The sequence below is a fragment of the Microtus pennsylvanicus genome, chromosome 10 (genome assembly GCF_037038515.1).
Source record: "Microtus pennsylvanicus isolate mMicPen1 chromosome 10, mMicPen1.hap1, whole genome shotgun sequence".
Lineage (NCBI taxonomy): Eukaryota > Metazoa > Chordata > Mammalia > Rodentia > Cricetidae > Microtus > Microtus pennsylvanicus.
In genome coordinates, this window is record NC_134588.1 from 38,026,769 (window position 1) to 38,041,624 (window position 14,856).

General features: G+C 41.6%; 1 protein-coding gene across 4 annotated transcripts; it reads left to right on the forward strand.

Annotated features, from left to right (window-relative positions):
- The first annotated feature begins 387 nt into the window (after positions 1-387).
- Positions 388-9,114, forward strand: Glrx2 (glutaredoxin 2). 4 transcript variants are annotated; one of them, XM_075988166.1, is made up of 5 exons: positions 457-719; positions 3,097-3,272; positions 4,119-4,182; positions 6,692-6,868; positions 8,855-9,114. In XM_075988166.1, the coding sequence occupies exons 2-5, from the start codon at positions 3,265-3,267 to the stop codon at positions 8,987-8,989; spliced, it is 384 nt and encodes a 127-aa protein (XP_075844281.1). In that variant the 5' UTR covers positions 457-719; positions 3,097-3,264; the 3' UTR covers positions 8,990-9,114. The 4 variants fall into 4 exon arrangements, with proteins under 4 accessions (XP_075844283.1, XP_075844280.1, XP_075844281.1 ...); XM_075988167.1 differs by having other exon boundaries at positions 3,097-3,202; XM_075988168.1 differs by lacking the exons at positions 457-719; positions 3,097-3,272 and adding an exon at positions 388-408.
- The last annotated feature ends 5,742 nt before the right edge of the window (positions 9,115-14,856 follow it).

A 14,856-nucleotide genomic window follows, 5' to 3' on the forward strand; every position in this document is an offset into this window, starting at 1 on the left:
ATTACCATCTCTGAGTGGCTTGGGCAGTTTGTCATCAGGAGCTGTGGCAGTCATGGCTGTCAAAGCCATGATGAAGTATCTCTGGGCTAGTTCGTTTCCCCATTTCAGTTAATCTTAAAAACACCATCTTCGGAAAGAAAGTTCAACATTAGATTGCCTTTGTCTTTTACTTTCTAGGTGGAAAATCCAACCTCCCTTTGGGCTCTTAATCAATAACTTTAAGATGACATTCCGGCCCTTCTTTCACATTACAAACCTGTCCGACCGGAGGCGGTGATTGAACTACCACTCACAGGCGAACAACGCCACCTTGCCTGGACTAATTTCCACGCAGCCTTTCTCAACCCTTGAGGCCGGCGTGTGGGGCTCGGGAGAACTCGGCAGAGATCGGAAGAACTCGGCGAGCAGGTGAGCGCTACGCTCTTCGGCCGAGGCTGCGCACCGGCAGGCTCGGGGACGCGCCGGGAGGCGGGAAGCCGGGAAGGACGGCGGCTCTCCGAGCCCGGCTGTGGCGCGGGCAGCCCGGCGGGGCGGGGCGAGGCCGCGGGAGGGGCGGACTCCCGGCATCGTGGTCGCGCTCACCGGCTGCTCTTTCCGCGGCTGCCGGGAGGACACTTGGCCATGTCCTGGCGCTGCGCGAGTTCGGTGGGGAGGCGACTGGTGGCGAGCCGGGGCAGCTTGACTTGGCGGCGCAGCGCGGCTGGAGCTGCGGGCTCGGGGTACGCGGCGGGACGGGCCTGCGTGGCCCGTGGGATCCTGCGGTAGTGTTAGTGTGGACCTTCCCCGGGAGCCCGAGCCGGGTTTGGGGGACAAATACCAAACGCCCTGATTGGAGCTTCACATACCCAGCTTTAGCTCAGTGTACACCCGGGCGACCATGAAAAAGGTCTTCCCTGCTGTGGGAACTTATTTAACCAGCCGCTCTTGTTTTGATGCTACGTCTTATTTTGATGCTACCTCTTGGCTGTCCTGTAGCAGGAAGTGAACATGACTGTTGCTTCTAAATGGCCAAGATTTTGCAGCTAGTAACTCTGGCATCCTGTAGATGTGGTTTCTGACTTGATGGCAGTGTTGCTTTCCTGGGCTCTCCTCCTTGGCATACCCTGGCCTGACACCCCAGCTGTGGCCGACCAGGTTCGGCCTAGGCGGCTGTCAAAACATCTCAGTGCTTCCATTCCTCCACTGTCTTCCAGAGACTTTCTCTGAAAGCGCCAATCGCGTGACGTTAAGTTGTTGACAGGTCCTTAGAAATATTTCCTATTGGATGTGTCGGTGTATATCCTGCTTTACCCATCAACCACCTCTTAGTAGGTGTTCCGTAAATGGAGCATGACTAGTTGGTGCTTGACTAGTATTGAGGCAAGGTGTTAATTGTGCATTTACTCGGTGCCTGCCTCATTCTTTAATAGGACAACTAGAAATTGATAAGACTGCCTCAAAAAGATAGGGGTACCTTTTTGGAGCTTTTTCTCTGGCAGGAAAGGGAGTAATACTTTACAATGTGCTTTCTTGGCCTTATCATTTTCTTAGAAAAGTTCATTTGCTGTAAATGCTGGATAGGTTTGAGGAGGAGGTAAATGCTAGAATAGAGATGAAAAACAAAACAAAACAAACACTTTTGTTTTTCAGATAGATTGGATTGTTGACATGCAGCGCTCTTCCAGGCCAACGCCGTCTATTTTTCCATACTGTTTTAGACTTGCTTAAGAAACTCCGCCAGCTTTTTTTCCCCCCTCAAAGCTGCCTCCTCCAAATAGGACAGTCTTTCTGAGCCTCCCGCTTGCTCCTACCTTCTCTCTATCTGATATTGGCACACACATGCTTATGTTTTCTAGGTTTCCTTGTCAACCTGTTGCGGATCAATGAGAAACGCACGTTTAGTTGCAGTGATTCTTGTTTCTAACTCATCTTTGTTGAAATGTTGCTTGTTGCAACTTCTTTGAAGTTTCCAGAATGACTGTGCAAAACAGAAATTCATCATCCAGGGGCACCGTGCACAGGAAAAGACCATTTAGTGGGGATTCACTCAAACACAGAACTATGATTTAAGAAATGCTTTGTTTGGCTGGGGCCTTTAATTTTTAAATTTAAAATACCTTACTTTTATACGTAACATGATTAAAATTTCTACAAATATATCTACAAGGAATGAATTACTTTTGTGAAAGGAGACTTTTTTTTCTTTAATCCTAAGTATATTTTAAAGCTGGACGCCCGGCAGTGGTGGCACACGCCTTTAATCCCAGCACTTAGGAAGCAGAGGCAGGCAGATCTCTGCTGAGTTCGAGGCCAGCCTGGTCTACAAGAGCTAGTTCCAGGACAGGCTCCAAAGCTACAGAGAAACCTTGTCTCGGAAAAATGAAACAACAGCAACAACAACAAAAATCTGGGTATGGTGATGCAGGCCTTTAATGCCAGAATTGAAAGGCAGAGGCAGGAGGATCTCTGAGTTCTAAGTCTGCATGGTCTACATAGAGAGACCCTATCTCAAAACAAAAAACAAAAACTCCCAAAACAAAAAACAAACAAAAATCTTACAACAACAAAAAAAATAATTTTAAAAACCATTTGTAGCCATGTGTGGTGGCACGCATCTTTAACCCTAGCACTTGGAAGGCAGAGGTCAGTGGATCTCTGTGTTTGAAGCCAGCCTGGTCTAAAAAGCAAGTTTCAGGACATCTAGGACTACCCAGAGAAACCCTATCTAGAAAACAAACAAAAAGATATTAGAAATCATTTGCCCTTTAAGTTCTGTATCTCACCCTAACTCCTTAGATATTTGAGCAGTTCTCCTTGGCAGCATGTGCCTAACAAATGTTTTTGAGAGGTTAGTAGTTTACATTATGTCTAATTTGCTCCAAGAGTGTGGCCAGACCTTGCTAACTGACAAGAAAAAATGAGTGAATGAGTGAAAGAGATTCTAGACTCCATGGAAAGACCTGATGATGATTGTCTGTCTGTTCATCCATCATCTATCTGTCTGTCTATCTTCTATCTATCTATCTATCTATCTATCTATCTATCTATCTATCTATCTATCTACTATCTATCTATCTGCCTACATATCTACCCATCCACCTGTCTATCTGTTTACAGGGTCTCTTTACATGGTCTTGGCTGTTTTGGAACTCACCGTGTAATCCAGGCAGGCCTCCATTCACAGAGCTCCAGTGCTTCTGCGTTCCCAGTGCTGGGATCAAAGGTGTACGCCACCACCCCTGACTCAAGTACTTCTTTTTTTCAGCTCTAGGTTTTGGATAACAAATGCTGAGGTAATGAGGGTCCCATATCAGGAGTAAATAATCATGTCAAGTATTATTGACATTTACTGTGTTAAGATACGGTTCTGCTTTATATATATATATCAGCTCATTTAATCTTCACAACCCCCTTTAAGTGGGAGTCATCATTTTTCCTACTTGGTGGATGGAGAAACCGGGAACTATAGGATTCATGCATTGAAAACCTTCATTCCCTTAGTCTTTGTAGGTTCTTTGCTTCACAGTGTCCACAAAGATTTTGTATATTTAAAAGTTATTGTTTTATTTATATGTATATATGTTTATGTGAGTGTATTGCAGCTGTGCATGCTTGAAGAGACCAGAAGTGGGCATCAGCTCTCTTAAAGCTAGATTTCCAGCTTGTTGGTTGTGAGCAAGATGGATGTGGGTTCTGGGAACTGAAGCTGGGTCTTCTGCAAGAGCAACAAATGCTCTTAATTGCTGAGTCATCTCTCCAGGTCCCCCCCCCCCACACACACACCATTTTGTATGTTTTCAGAAGAAAGTCAAAACACATTTTATTGCCAGCCATCAGGTCTTCATTAGGGCAGAGTATGTGGTATTTGGTGATTATGAATTTACTTATGAATAAGACTGTATTCAACTTTAGACATAGAGACTGCTTTTATCAGGTAAAAATTATTGAATGGCTACTTAGATAAGCAACAGTTCCTTATGGTATTAGTAGACAGGTACTTTGTGGTCAGGTATTTGGTGGTGATGAAGCTTTTTCCCGCTTTGTGTATTTGGAATCCTTGTATTGAAGGTTGTCTTCTACTGGAACCAAGCGGGTAGAGGGTACCTCACTCGCTGAGCTGGTCTTTTCCTTTGTTTTAGGATGGGAAACGGCACATCCTCGTCCTTAGGGAAGTCAGCATCTACGCCTGTGAACCAGATCCAAGTGAGTGATGGGGCCGATGGAGGGAGAACTGTCACACACATTTAACATACTCTGTGTCCAGACTTGATCTAGTTTGGGAAATAATTACTGAATTCATATTTATTTTAAAAACTGCTATCAAAATTATCCTTGTCTCCTGTGTATCTCTGCAAGGCTCTATCACCCTTTTCAAAGGTGTTCCTTCTATTATGGAGGAGGGCGAGTAGATGAACACATACATCATATATAAGTTCATCTCAATAGAGTTTCCAAGTTCTGTTTTGTATTTTGAATTACACCCATGGTAATGGTCAAATCATCTAGAAAGGACTTCACACTGCAGTAAGAACTTTTTAAAAATGTGCTTGCGCCCTCTTCCTCTTTCTGAAATTCCTTTATTCTTAATGAAATCCATCTCTGAGGTTGAAATTTTTATTTATTTTTCATCATGCCTGCTCTAAGACTGTTGATACCTAAGAGTCAGCGGTTCAGAGCCAAGGTTATTGTGTGGTTTTGGCATGGGCAGCTGTTTAACGGCTTTCTGCCCTAACACAGAACCTACTGAGCAATAATTACCCATAAAATTATTCACTTAGGGATACTATACATGATTATAGTCTCTTGTTTCTTTCTTTCGCTGCCAATCTTAATTAATTCTGCCTCAGGACGTTTGCGCTAAGCTGGCTGTGGTGCCTGTCATCCTAGCACTTGGGAAGCTGAAGCAAGAGGAGAGAAAATGCCAGGCTCCTTTGGACAATACATCTGAGATCCCTCTTTCTAAGCAAAAATGAAAACAAAAGCAAAACCCCCAGAATTCCTCCTATATATGTTTTTTTTCTTTTCTTCAAGCTCATGAGGCATATCTCCCCCCCCCCCACTATCGTCTACATGTATGTTGTTACTGCTTTGGACTGTGTAGCTCAGTGGTTGGGCAAGAGCCTAGCATGTATGAGGTCCTGGGCTTTGCGCCCCAGCAGTGCACAGAATGAATCTGAGTTTGTCTTAGTTAACCTCACTGTCTTTTGACTACAGCAGCAATGTGAGAAACTTCTTGTGCAGGGTATTCTCTATTTTAAAATCCAAAGACAGCACTGTGAAACATTCAGTAAGTATGGGCTTGAACGACCACGAGGAGTGCTTGTGAGACCCCTGGCACTGTCATCTTGAGGTCCACTCACTTTGGAATCTCTTTATTAGGGCTTCTGTGCCATGGGAGCACTCAGCGTGCTCTTTGCTTCAAGTCTAAATGAGAGGCTCAGCGTGCCTCTAGCCTAAATAGCATGGTAGAAGATTACTGGCTTTGGGTGTGATGTGGAGTGTGAGTTAAGTACAAAGACCCTCTCAGCCTCAGTTTTTTTTATCTGTAAAACCGATTCATCAGTGCAATATACTGTCTGGTGCGGCTGATCTTACTGTGATAGAATTTTAAATACTTAGTGAGCAGGAGGAAGAACATAAAGTGGACCAATCTGCCCACATCTAGGGGATGACCCAGGATCCCTTGACCCCTCAGGGTGCCTGTAAGTTCTGAAGCACTTTGTCTAGGTGTCGCCCTTTGTGTCTTTGTCTTCGTCTTGAAGTCCCTGATTATGCCGTGCCATGTAAGAACCACCTAGGCAGGTGCTCAGGTGCCAGACTTGTCCATTGACAACCTGCGTGGATACCAGTGCTGTCTGCTGACCTTGTCTAAGGGACTTGGACATCCAGATAAAGAACACAAGAAAACTTCAGAGGCTGTGCAGACACATCCCAAAGCCCAGGCATTGTGGTGAAGGCCTGGAGAACACTGCAACCCAGGCTGCTATCGCAGTCATTTTGAAAATTGCTTATGATTTCAGCTTCAAAGCAGCGAATAAGCTTTTCTGGAAGTAGCTTTTCCAGGATCAGCTGGAAGGCATAGTTTACAAAGTTTACATCTTTTACTGTATAGAAATGGGGAAATGAGCTGTTGTTCACGCCTGGGGATGCTGTGCATTTTAAGGAGAACTGACACATTATTTCCTTGCGTCTGAAAGTCATCAGGAGTAAGCAGTAAACACCTCTTAAACATTAAGAAGTATGATACAGACTAAGTACTTGGACTCTAGGGCTGGACTCATATCTGTTTATTGATCAAGGACAGCTGATAGTTACTTATCTTCCCCTGTGCCTCAGTGTCTTCCCCTGTGCAGTCTATATAATACAGGATGGATCTACATTAAGATTACAGTGAGGCAATGACTTTATGACATCGGGAATATGCAGGAGTGTTTGCTGTCTAAGAATTGGCTCTCACTGGTATTCTTGATACTGCTCTTAGGCACTGTTAGGATACATTTTTGTTTCTAATGGCCAGCTTTTGGAATAAATAACATCCTCAGGCATTATTATATCTAATAATATTATAACAGATACCATAGATAGATGATAGGAACTTAGTTGGAGCAGAGTTGTGCTCTGCACTCCAAAATCACATTCCTTCCACTAGTTATGATTTCATTCCAGAAGGTAATATCTAAGATGAGAACGTTTTGCTTCTTTTTAATTTCAGGAAACAATTTCCAACAATTGTGTGGTGATTTTCTCAAAAACATCCTGTTCTTACTGTTCAATGGCCAAAAAGATTTTCCGGGACATGAATGTCAACTATAAAGCTGTAGAATTGGATATGCTGGAATATGGTAGCCAGTTTCAAGATGCCCTTCATAAGATGACTGGAGAAAGAACTGTGAGTGTACCCTCAGCCCTGCTGCCCCTGATGATGAGCTGGTGACATGCCAGTCCCTGGACACTAGACTTTCCTGCTAGAAGCAGCAAACCTGGCATTTCTGTGGATCTCATGTTGATAAAGAAGTGGTAGCTGTGCAAAGAAACCAGGCTCATAGAATAGGAAATGGCGTAGTTCATTTTAACTTTTATGTTTACCGTGTGTGTGTGTGTGTGTGTGTGTGTGTGAGAGAGAGAGGGGGGGGTGAAGGAGGAGGGAGAGAGAGGGAGAAGGAGAGAGAAAGAGGAAGGGAGGAGGGGGGATGATGGATGAGGCAGGTAATGGTGTCATGAGTGCATGTCTGTGGAATATTAAAGTCCTTTTGGAAGTCTTTGCAAGGTGAAATTACCCTTCCCCTCTTTTTTATTTATTTATTATCTTTTTTACACACAACTTGCCTCAAGTTTATTTGCAAAAACAGCATAAGGCCCTGATCATCTGCAAATACTGTATAGATATTCACAGCAATCCATCTGTCTTCACATTGGCAGACTGAGACCTTTTTTATGGGGCCTTCACAAGGGCCTGGGCACCTTTGGGAGCCTGAGCTGCAGCTGAGGCCTCTGCCTTGGCTTGAACCTTGGGCTTTGTTTTTTGGAGCCTACCACCCCTGGCCATGTAGTTCTAATCCGCTTCCCAAGCTTGGGGTGAGCAATGAAAGCGAGGTGGCTGAGTTTGTGGCTGGGGCCCTTTGGCATCTTGGGCTTACCAGGGCCTTGATGGCCTCTACACAGGTGCTCATGACCTTTGCATTATTTGCCTGCATCTTCTTCAGGACTCTCTTGTTGTGCTTCTTGGCAAAGCGCATGTTCCTCAGGAACTTGGGGTCGACCCTCTTGAGAGATTCGTATCTTTGGGACCGGGGTTTCGTGATACCGTTTCTGTGTCATTTCCGGGACTGATTGTGTGTGGTGTAGTTCTTGGACTTGGCCATGGCTGGACAGTAATCGGCGGCTCCCAATGCGCCTGTGACCTGAAGAGAAAGAGCTACCCTTCCACTCTTGGACAGTACAGAATAATATCAGTCTCCAACCTCCTGTGCTTATCTGTGCTTAGTACTCATTGTTCTAGCCTCTGGAAGTTTTCATCTTTTTATGATATGAGTAGTCAGAAAAATATTCATTGTTACTATTGTCCTTGTTTAAAGTTTTGTGGAAGACATTGGTAAACATGTAGAAAGGAACCATTTCAACATTATTAATACTTACCTAGATTTCCCTCCATCTCTCCCTTCTCCCTTTCTGCTCAAGGACAGTTTTATTAGAGTTTAAAAGACAAACTTCTGGGTCAGGCGTGCTGAAAACCTCAGTAGCTGCCTGAAGGAGAAGAATGGAGGAGGAAAGGAAACAAAGCCACGCTGTTTAAGCCAGCACAGATGTCAGTCACATGGGAGACAAACAGCCATAGGTGGGACAAGAGGGAAGCCCAAAGTGTCAGAAGAAAGTGTACTTAGGATCTGGCCTAAAGAAAGAGACAGAGAGGGGCTGGAGAGATGGCTCAGTGGTTAGGAGCATTGCCTGCTCTTCCAAAGGTCCTGGGTTCAATTCCCAGCAACCACATGGGTGGCTCACAACCATCTAAAAATGAGATCTGGTGCCCTCTTCTGGCCTGCAGGCAAACACACAGAATATTGTATATATAATAAATAAAATATTTTAAAAAAAGAGACAGATAAAAATAAAAGTTGAACCTTTCTGACTCAGGCCCTGGAAGTCAGGCAGACCCCGCTGAATCTCATGTTGGTTCATAGCACCTGTCTTATTTTGTGTTTTAAAATTAATGTGGTGTGTAGAAGGAAGGGCTTTAGAATTAGATTGTCTTGGATTTAAACCTGACCTCTTTTACTATTGCAATTTTGGGCAAGTTACTTTTCCTTATTTCTCTCCAAAATTGGACTGGTTCTGACCCTTACGATTAGGCCTCATTTAATTTTTGCTTATTCAACAGGTTCCAAGAATATTTGTCAACGGAACATTTATCGGAGGTGCAATGGACACTCACAGGCTTCACAAAGAAGGGAAATTGCTGCCACTGGTTAATCAATGTAATTTTAAAAAAAGCAAGAGGAAAGAAGTTGAATGATGTGGTCACTGTAACCAGTAAAATGTTAGTTAATTCAGTCCCACACTTTGTTTGAGGATGTTTTAAGTGTGTGTTGCCTTCATAAGGATGATGTAAAATAATGAATAAATTCCCTTGAACCTCCATCTTCTTCCTGGCCAGTTTTTGAGCATGAGATGGTTTGTAAAATTGAAAGGATGGAGTTCCATTGAAAGTTAAGATGTTTATAAGGGATTTATTCATCAATTTATAATGAAGAAAAAGTAAGCACTTGAAATTCTTACTCCCTTTGGTATTCAGGGATTAATTTACATTCACTAGCTTTCAGGACTGATGTGTGAGTTCTCTAAAATTTACTGTGATGTAGATGAGCAGTAGGTTGTGATACCATGTCTTGACAACCCTTCACGATCATCGGAGACATTAAATATGTAGGACGGAATGAAGTTTATAGTTGGGAAACCAACCTGCTGATGACTTCATAGTTACAGGGATAAGAAAACATGTCTATTGGTGGAAGGCAAAAGGTTTCAATATAGTGAGAATGAACTTTTCGAATAGTCCAGACATGTTACTTCATCATGCTGTCAGTTGGGATGTTCTACGTTTCAGAATGTGTAACAGCTATTGGAATTTGTGTGTGTGTGTGTGTGTGTATTTGTGTGTGTGTGGTGGGGAGACGGGGCCAGTCTGTAGCCCAGGCTGACCTCATACTCACATCAGTCCTCATGCCTGTTTTCCAGGCTTGGATTAAATACTGATCCACCATGCCCAGTCTGGAAATATTTAAGGGAACCAGGTATTAGATGGAGTTTAGACTAAAAGTCCTGGCTATGGTTCGAATGTCCCTCATCCATCACAGACTTCATATGTTACAAACACATATGTCTTGATATGCTAGGAGGTAAGACCTTTAAAAAGTGATGAGTCAGGAGGGCAGATGGGTTGGTGCTATATTATAGGTTTAGTTAGCACAGAGGGTGGTTCTTAAGTCTGTCCCCTACCTCTCCACACCTGTGCTCTTGCCCTTCTCCCCTCTTCAGTGTCATGATGCAGCAAGAAAATCCTCACTAGATGCTTCCCAACCTATACACTATAACAAGCAAATCTCCTCTTCTGAATTACTTAGTCTCTGGTAGTCCCTCTCAGCAGTACAGTTGGAGGATAAAATCACTTTAATGCTAACTTAATGTTTTTGAACTAGGAATACAGTGTTCGAACTGAATTCATTTCAGATAAACTTAGCAATACTCCTTTAAGGAGTATTATTTTAAGAGTTGAAAATATTTTCAATATTGTCCTAAGCTAGTCATATTTCCAGCCTCTGGTCAGGAATATGAAACAATGCATTTTCTAGTAGATTCCCAGAGTCACAGCGGACAAATTATCAAATGCTGACCTTTTCTCAGAGGACTTCCAGAGTGAGTGCTTCAGCTTTCTGGTGGAGATGGACTAAGAAATCAAGGAGAGTTTTGATGAAGACAGTGGCTTGCTGTCAGTGATGTTTCCTACATGGACTGCAAGCATTTTGGATACCTTGACACAGGGAGAAGTTAGACTGTTCTTCCCTGATAGTTCATGTGATGTTGGTAGGAAAATAGCATATTTTTATTCCTTTGTTTTGCATTATATTATGAGAAGTTTTATATTTTTGCTGTTGTAAAACTCAGAGAGTAGAGTAATTCTGTTATGCATGAGGAAGGTAAAAATTGTCATTGTTGCTTCTGTTAATCAGATTTAGATAGGTTAGAGGCAGGTTACTTCAATGTATAGCTATATTGACCAGGTGATAATATGGTACTTGGCTTTGAAGAACTTTTTGTGGTAATCTGACTCTGGCCCAGGGCCTGAATAGAAGGCAGGTACCTTACCACTGAATTATACAACTAATCCTCAAGTTCTTCCTCGGCTTGTGGAAAACAGAACATGAATGGGACTTGTTCTAAGATAAGCCTTATCAGTAGAAGGTAACAGGATGTTTTATTATCATTTATGATTTTATTTTAAAAAGAAATAAGTGCTTCCAGTACTTATCTAATAAGTGTTTAGAATTTTATTTCCAATGACTTCAAGATTACTTCTTGGGGTGTAGCATTGCTTCAAAAGGAACTGATTTGCAAACGAGAACTCCACTCATCCACAGATGCTAGAGGTGAAAGAAGTGACACGCCCCCGACTCGTGGCAGAGTAAGTTTTTTTGCGGAGACTGTAAGGATAAAGGCTCCGCCTCTGAGTATTTGAAATGATGAATGTGAGATCTCTCCGTGGTAAAAGTACTTGCCCAGCAAGCCTGATGATCTGAGTTCAGTCTCTGGGACCCACAGTGGAAGGAGAGAGATGGCTCCTGAAACTTGTTCTTGACTTGCATCTATGTGGGCTTGCTCTCACATAGATGATGTGCAGGCATGTGCTTGAGGGTACAAATAGAGATGTAAGGAAATGCTGGGTACAATGTAGAAACACACACACACACAAGATATAACGTGTGTGTTGGGAGGAGGGTGCCACGTGGTATGCATGCATGTCAGGAGGAGGTCAGAACAGCTCTGCAGCTAGTTCTCTCCTTCCACCTCAGTAGGGTGCTGGGGCCAGACCTCCAGTTATCCGGCCTGTGCAACAGGTGCTCTCTACCCACTGACATACTGCTTGGCCTAAAGGATACAATATTTAATTTTATTTTTCTTTTGGGGGTATGGTGCTTAGTGGAAAATAGCACCCAGCATGTGCAAGGTCCCTGGTTTGACCTCCAATACTAACACGTGTATAAATTCTTTTTGATGTACGGTTTTTATATAAAAATTCTGGAGCAGTGTAGATTTCCAGAGAGTAAGCAAGCGCTGAAGTCAGCAGCTGCCCTAAAGATGACAACCTAGGCCAACACAGAACTTTAATTTGAACTCCTGATGCTGCCTGCTTGGGGGAAGACCAGGACAGGACCACATGTTTGCCATGGTAAAACTGAAGTGAATTTCTTAACTGGTACTTTATTAGAGTAAGGTAAAGAAATGTTCAAGTCCCTGTGACTTAGCAGTTAGGGGACAACTGACTGGAACCTTGGGTCTTTAGGATGCACTGATAAATGGAGGCTAAGTCACCTGGAATGGAGTTCAGTATTGAGATATGCAAAGGCTACTCTTAATAATGTGTGGGTTTCTTCTGGACCCCTCAGGGTTTTCTAAGTTCCTTACTTGCCTAGTCAAGACAGTAGGGGGTTGGGGAAGACTCAGGCTTCAAATGTTGCTTTTTGAGGGTCTTGTTCTGTTGCCCAGTCTGACCTTAAATGTGTGAGATTACAGGTGAATACACCATGCAGGCTTTCGATGTCTGTAACACTGACTCTCACACTTCTCCATATCATGTGGCCCTAAAAAGGGTAATATGAACCTAAAGCAAAACCCAGTTTCAGAAAGTAAGGTGTTTGTACCGAGCTGAAAGACCCAAGTCTGACGGCTGGAACCCACATCCTGTGCTGTAACTTGCACTATCCCGTCCCCACACACACTCATACACTAATGATTAAAAATGTTTGCTCTTTGATGAAAATCAATTGTCTTGATCCTTTGATGGGACGTGGTTGGAAAAGAATCTGCAACTACATATACCTTACGCACATGCAGCTAGAGAAAAAAGGACAATATTAATTATGGAAAGTCAATTTTTTTTTATCTTTTGAATTGTAACAGATTACTTCGGGTTTTACAAATAAGGCATATTATAACCTTAAGATTAATGCTTCTTAAACGGATAAAAAGACAGTTATTTGATATGCATAAAATTTATTTGGTACACCTATCAATTTCTACAATAAACCGGTGACAACAGTTCTTGTAGTGCCCACTCACTCCACACCCGAAATAACTTATTTAAGCATCACTCGTCTGAAAATCCAAAGTTTTAAAAAGCTGCAGATTTGGAAACTTGAGATAGCCAACATAACACCACGTGGAAAGTTCCATATCAGACCAACTGACAAGTCACAGTCAAATGCAAGTACATGAAGACAAATTTGCTTTCATATGATATATATGAGTTTCACATAGAATATCCCATATGAAAATAATTCCAATATTTGAAAAAAGAATCCTAACATACTTGTGGTCCCAACCATTTCAGGTAAGAAATAATCAACTTGTATGCAAAAGATTATTTTGCAAGGTTTGAAGGAAAGTCAAGGTTTGAAGGATACTCAGTGTGGGTGAAAACTTATGAAATAAGTGTAAGAAATTCATCCATTCCTCATTAGAAAACAGCAACGCCACATTGTTACACATTATTTACACTGCAAACCTGGAAGACTTGACAGCATCAGTTAATCACACGTCCTAGGAAAGGCCTGTTTGCACTCTATGCTCCTTTCCTTAAAAATAAGTTAGTTATATACCAGCTTAATACGTCTTTAAGCACCAGCATGACAGTTAAAAGCACTTGTTCAGTTTCAGAAGATATTCCTGCTTTGAAAGGCAAAGTGAACACAAAATGTGAACTCAATGAAACAAGTCACTGGCCTGACAGTTTTATTGCAAGAGTCTCAATGTTTTAATTCTATATTCATTCCTCTAGATGAGTTTGCTCAAAGGCTTGAACCAAAATATTTGCCTTTTGCCTCAAAAATTTCCCTTAAAAAGCAGTTCTTTTTGGAACTCAACATCTGTACTTCTCATTCAGTGTTAAATATGCAACATGGGTCCTTGGAGGTCATGTTATGTCAGGAAGTCCAGCTTCTGGATAACTGGTTATACAAAACAAAAAACCTTAAGTAACCACAAATATACTGATGGTGCAGTCATGTTTTACCACACATCAGCACAGCCAGATTATTCTTTGCATGTCTAAATTGTTAATGTTCAATCAGGTTTAATACCTAACAGTTAAATTTCCATTCATTACATTATATTAAAAGCTCTAGAAGACCCTGTAAGTTCCACTCTTCGGAAACATTAGGACACTATTAAGGCATTACTTGATTAACAGACTCTAAAGAAACTAGTATGTCTGGAAAGGAGAGCTAGTCACATTTTAAGGCAGTCGAAAGAGTCATTTTTTCCACGTTAAGGCTCTTATATAACTATAATTTCTTTCTTGCAGACACTATTCTGGATACCTGAAAGATTCATCAATTGGCCAATTATTGAAATGAATGATATTCTAATAAAACAAATGGATAGTTTAGAAACAGAGTGTAACACTCCTGCTCTAGTTCTTTTAAATACAACTTCATATATCTTATTCCTTTGGAGAATTCTCCATTATTAAGTTTGCAATAAAAAAATTATAACTCAAATAAATTACAAAGCTATTTGGCCAACTGTGCCAAATATAGAGTCTATATTTAGAACAGTGAAACAAGAATTATTTTATTAGTATTCATTCATTCATATTAGTATTCATTCATTTTATTAGAATGAAATCTAATTCAGTCATACTGGGGTTCAAGTTTATGTTTCAAACAAAGCCGAAACAGTCACTTAGACACAAATTTCAATGCAAGGTTTTCACCGATATAATATACCACTTACATGTGGTAAACAGGATGTTAATCCATTCAGCACTTTTAATAATCCAAACATACAGTAAAGTGAAATTAGCAGAAATAAATTTAGTTTCTTTTTTTTTCAAATCCAGATTCTGCTAACTTATAAAAAGTACAGAAGTTCAAACATTTTAAAATTAAATTTCACTTGTGTTCATAAAGTTAAGATGCTTAAAGGCAGGGATAGATAAAGTAGAAAGACAAAACTATCTCTAGGATCAGAAATCCTAGCTTTTGTATACCTTCATTTTATTTAAAAATGCTTACTGGAAACAATCACAACTCAGGAATAGGATCTTGCAGATTTTCCTTTCCATTTTCTAATATACCTTATTTTAAGGATTTAGGAAAAGTGTGC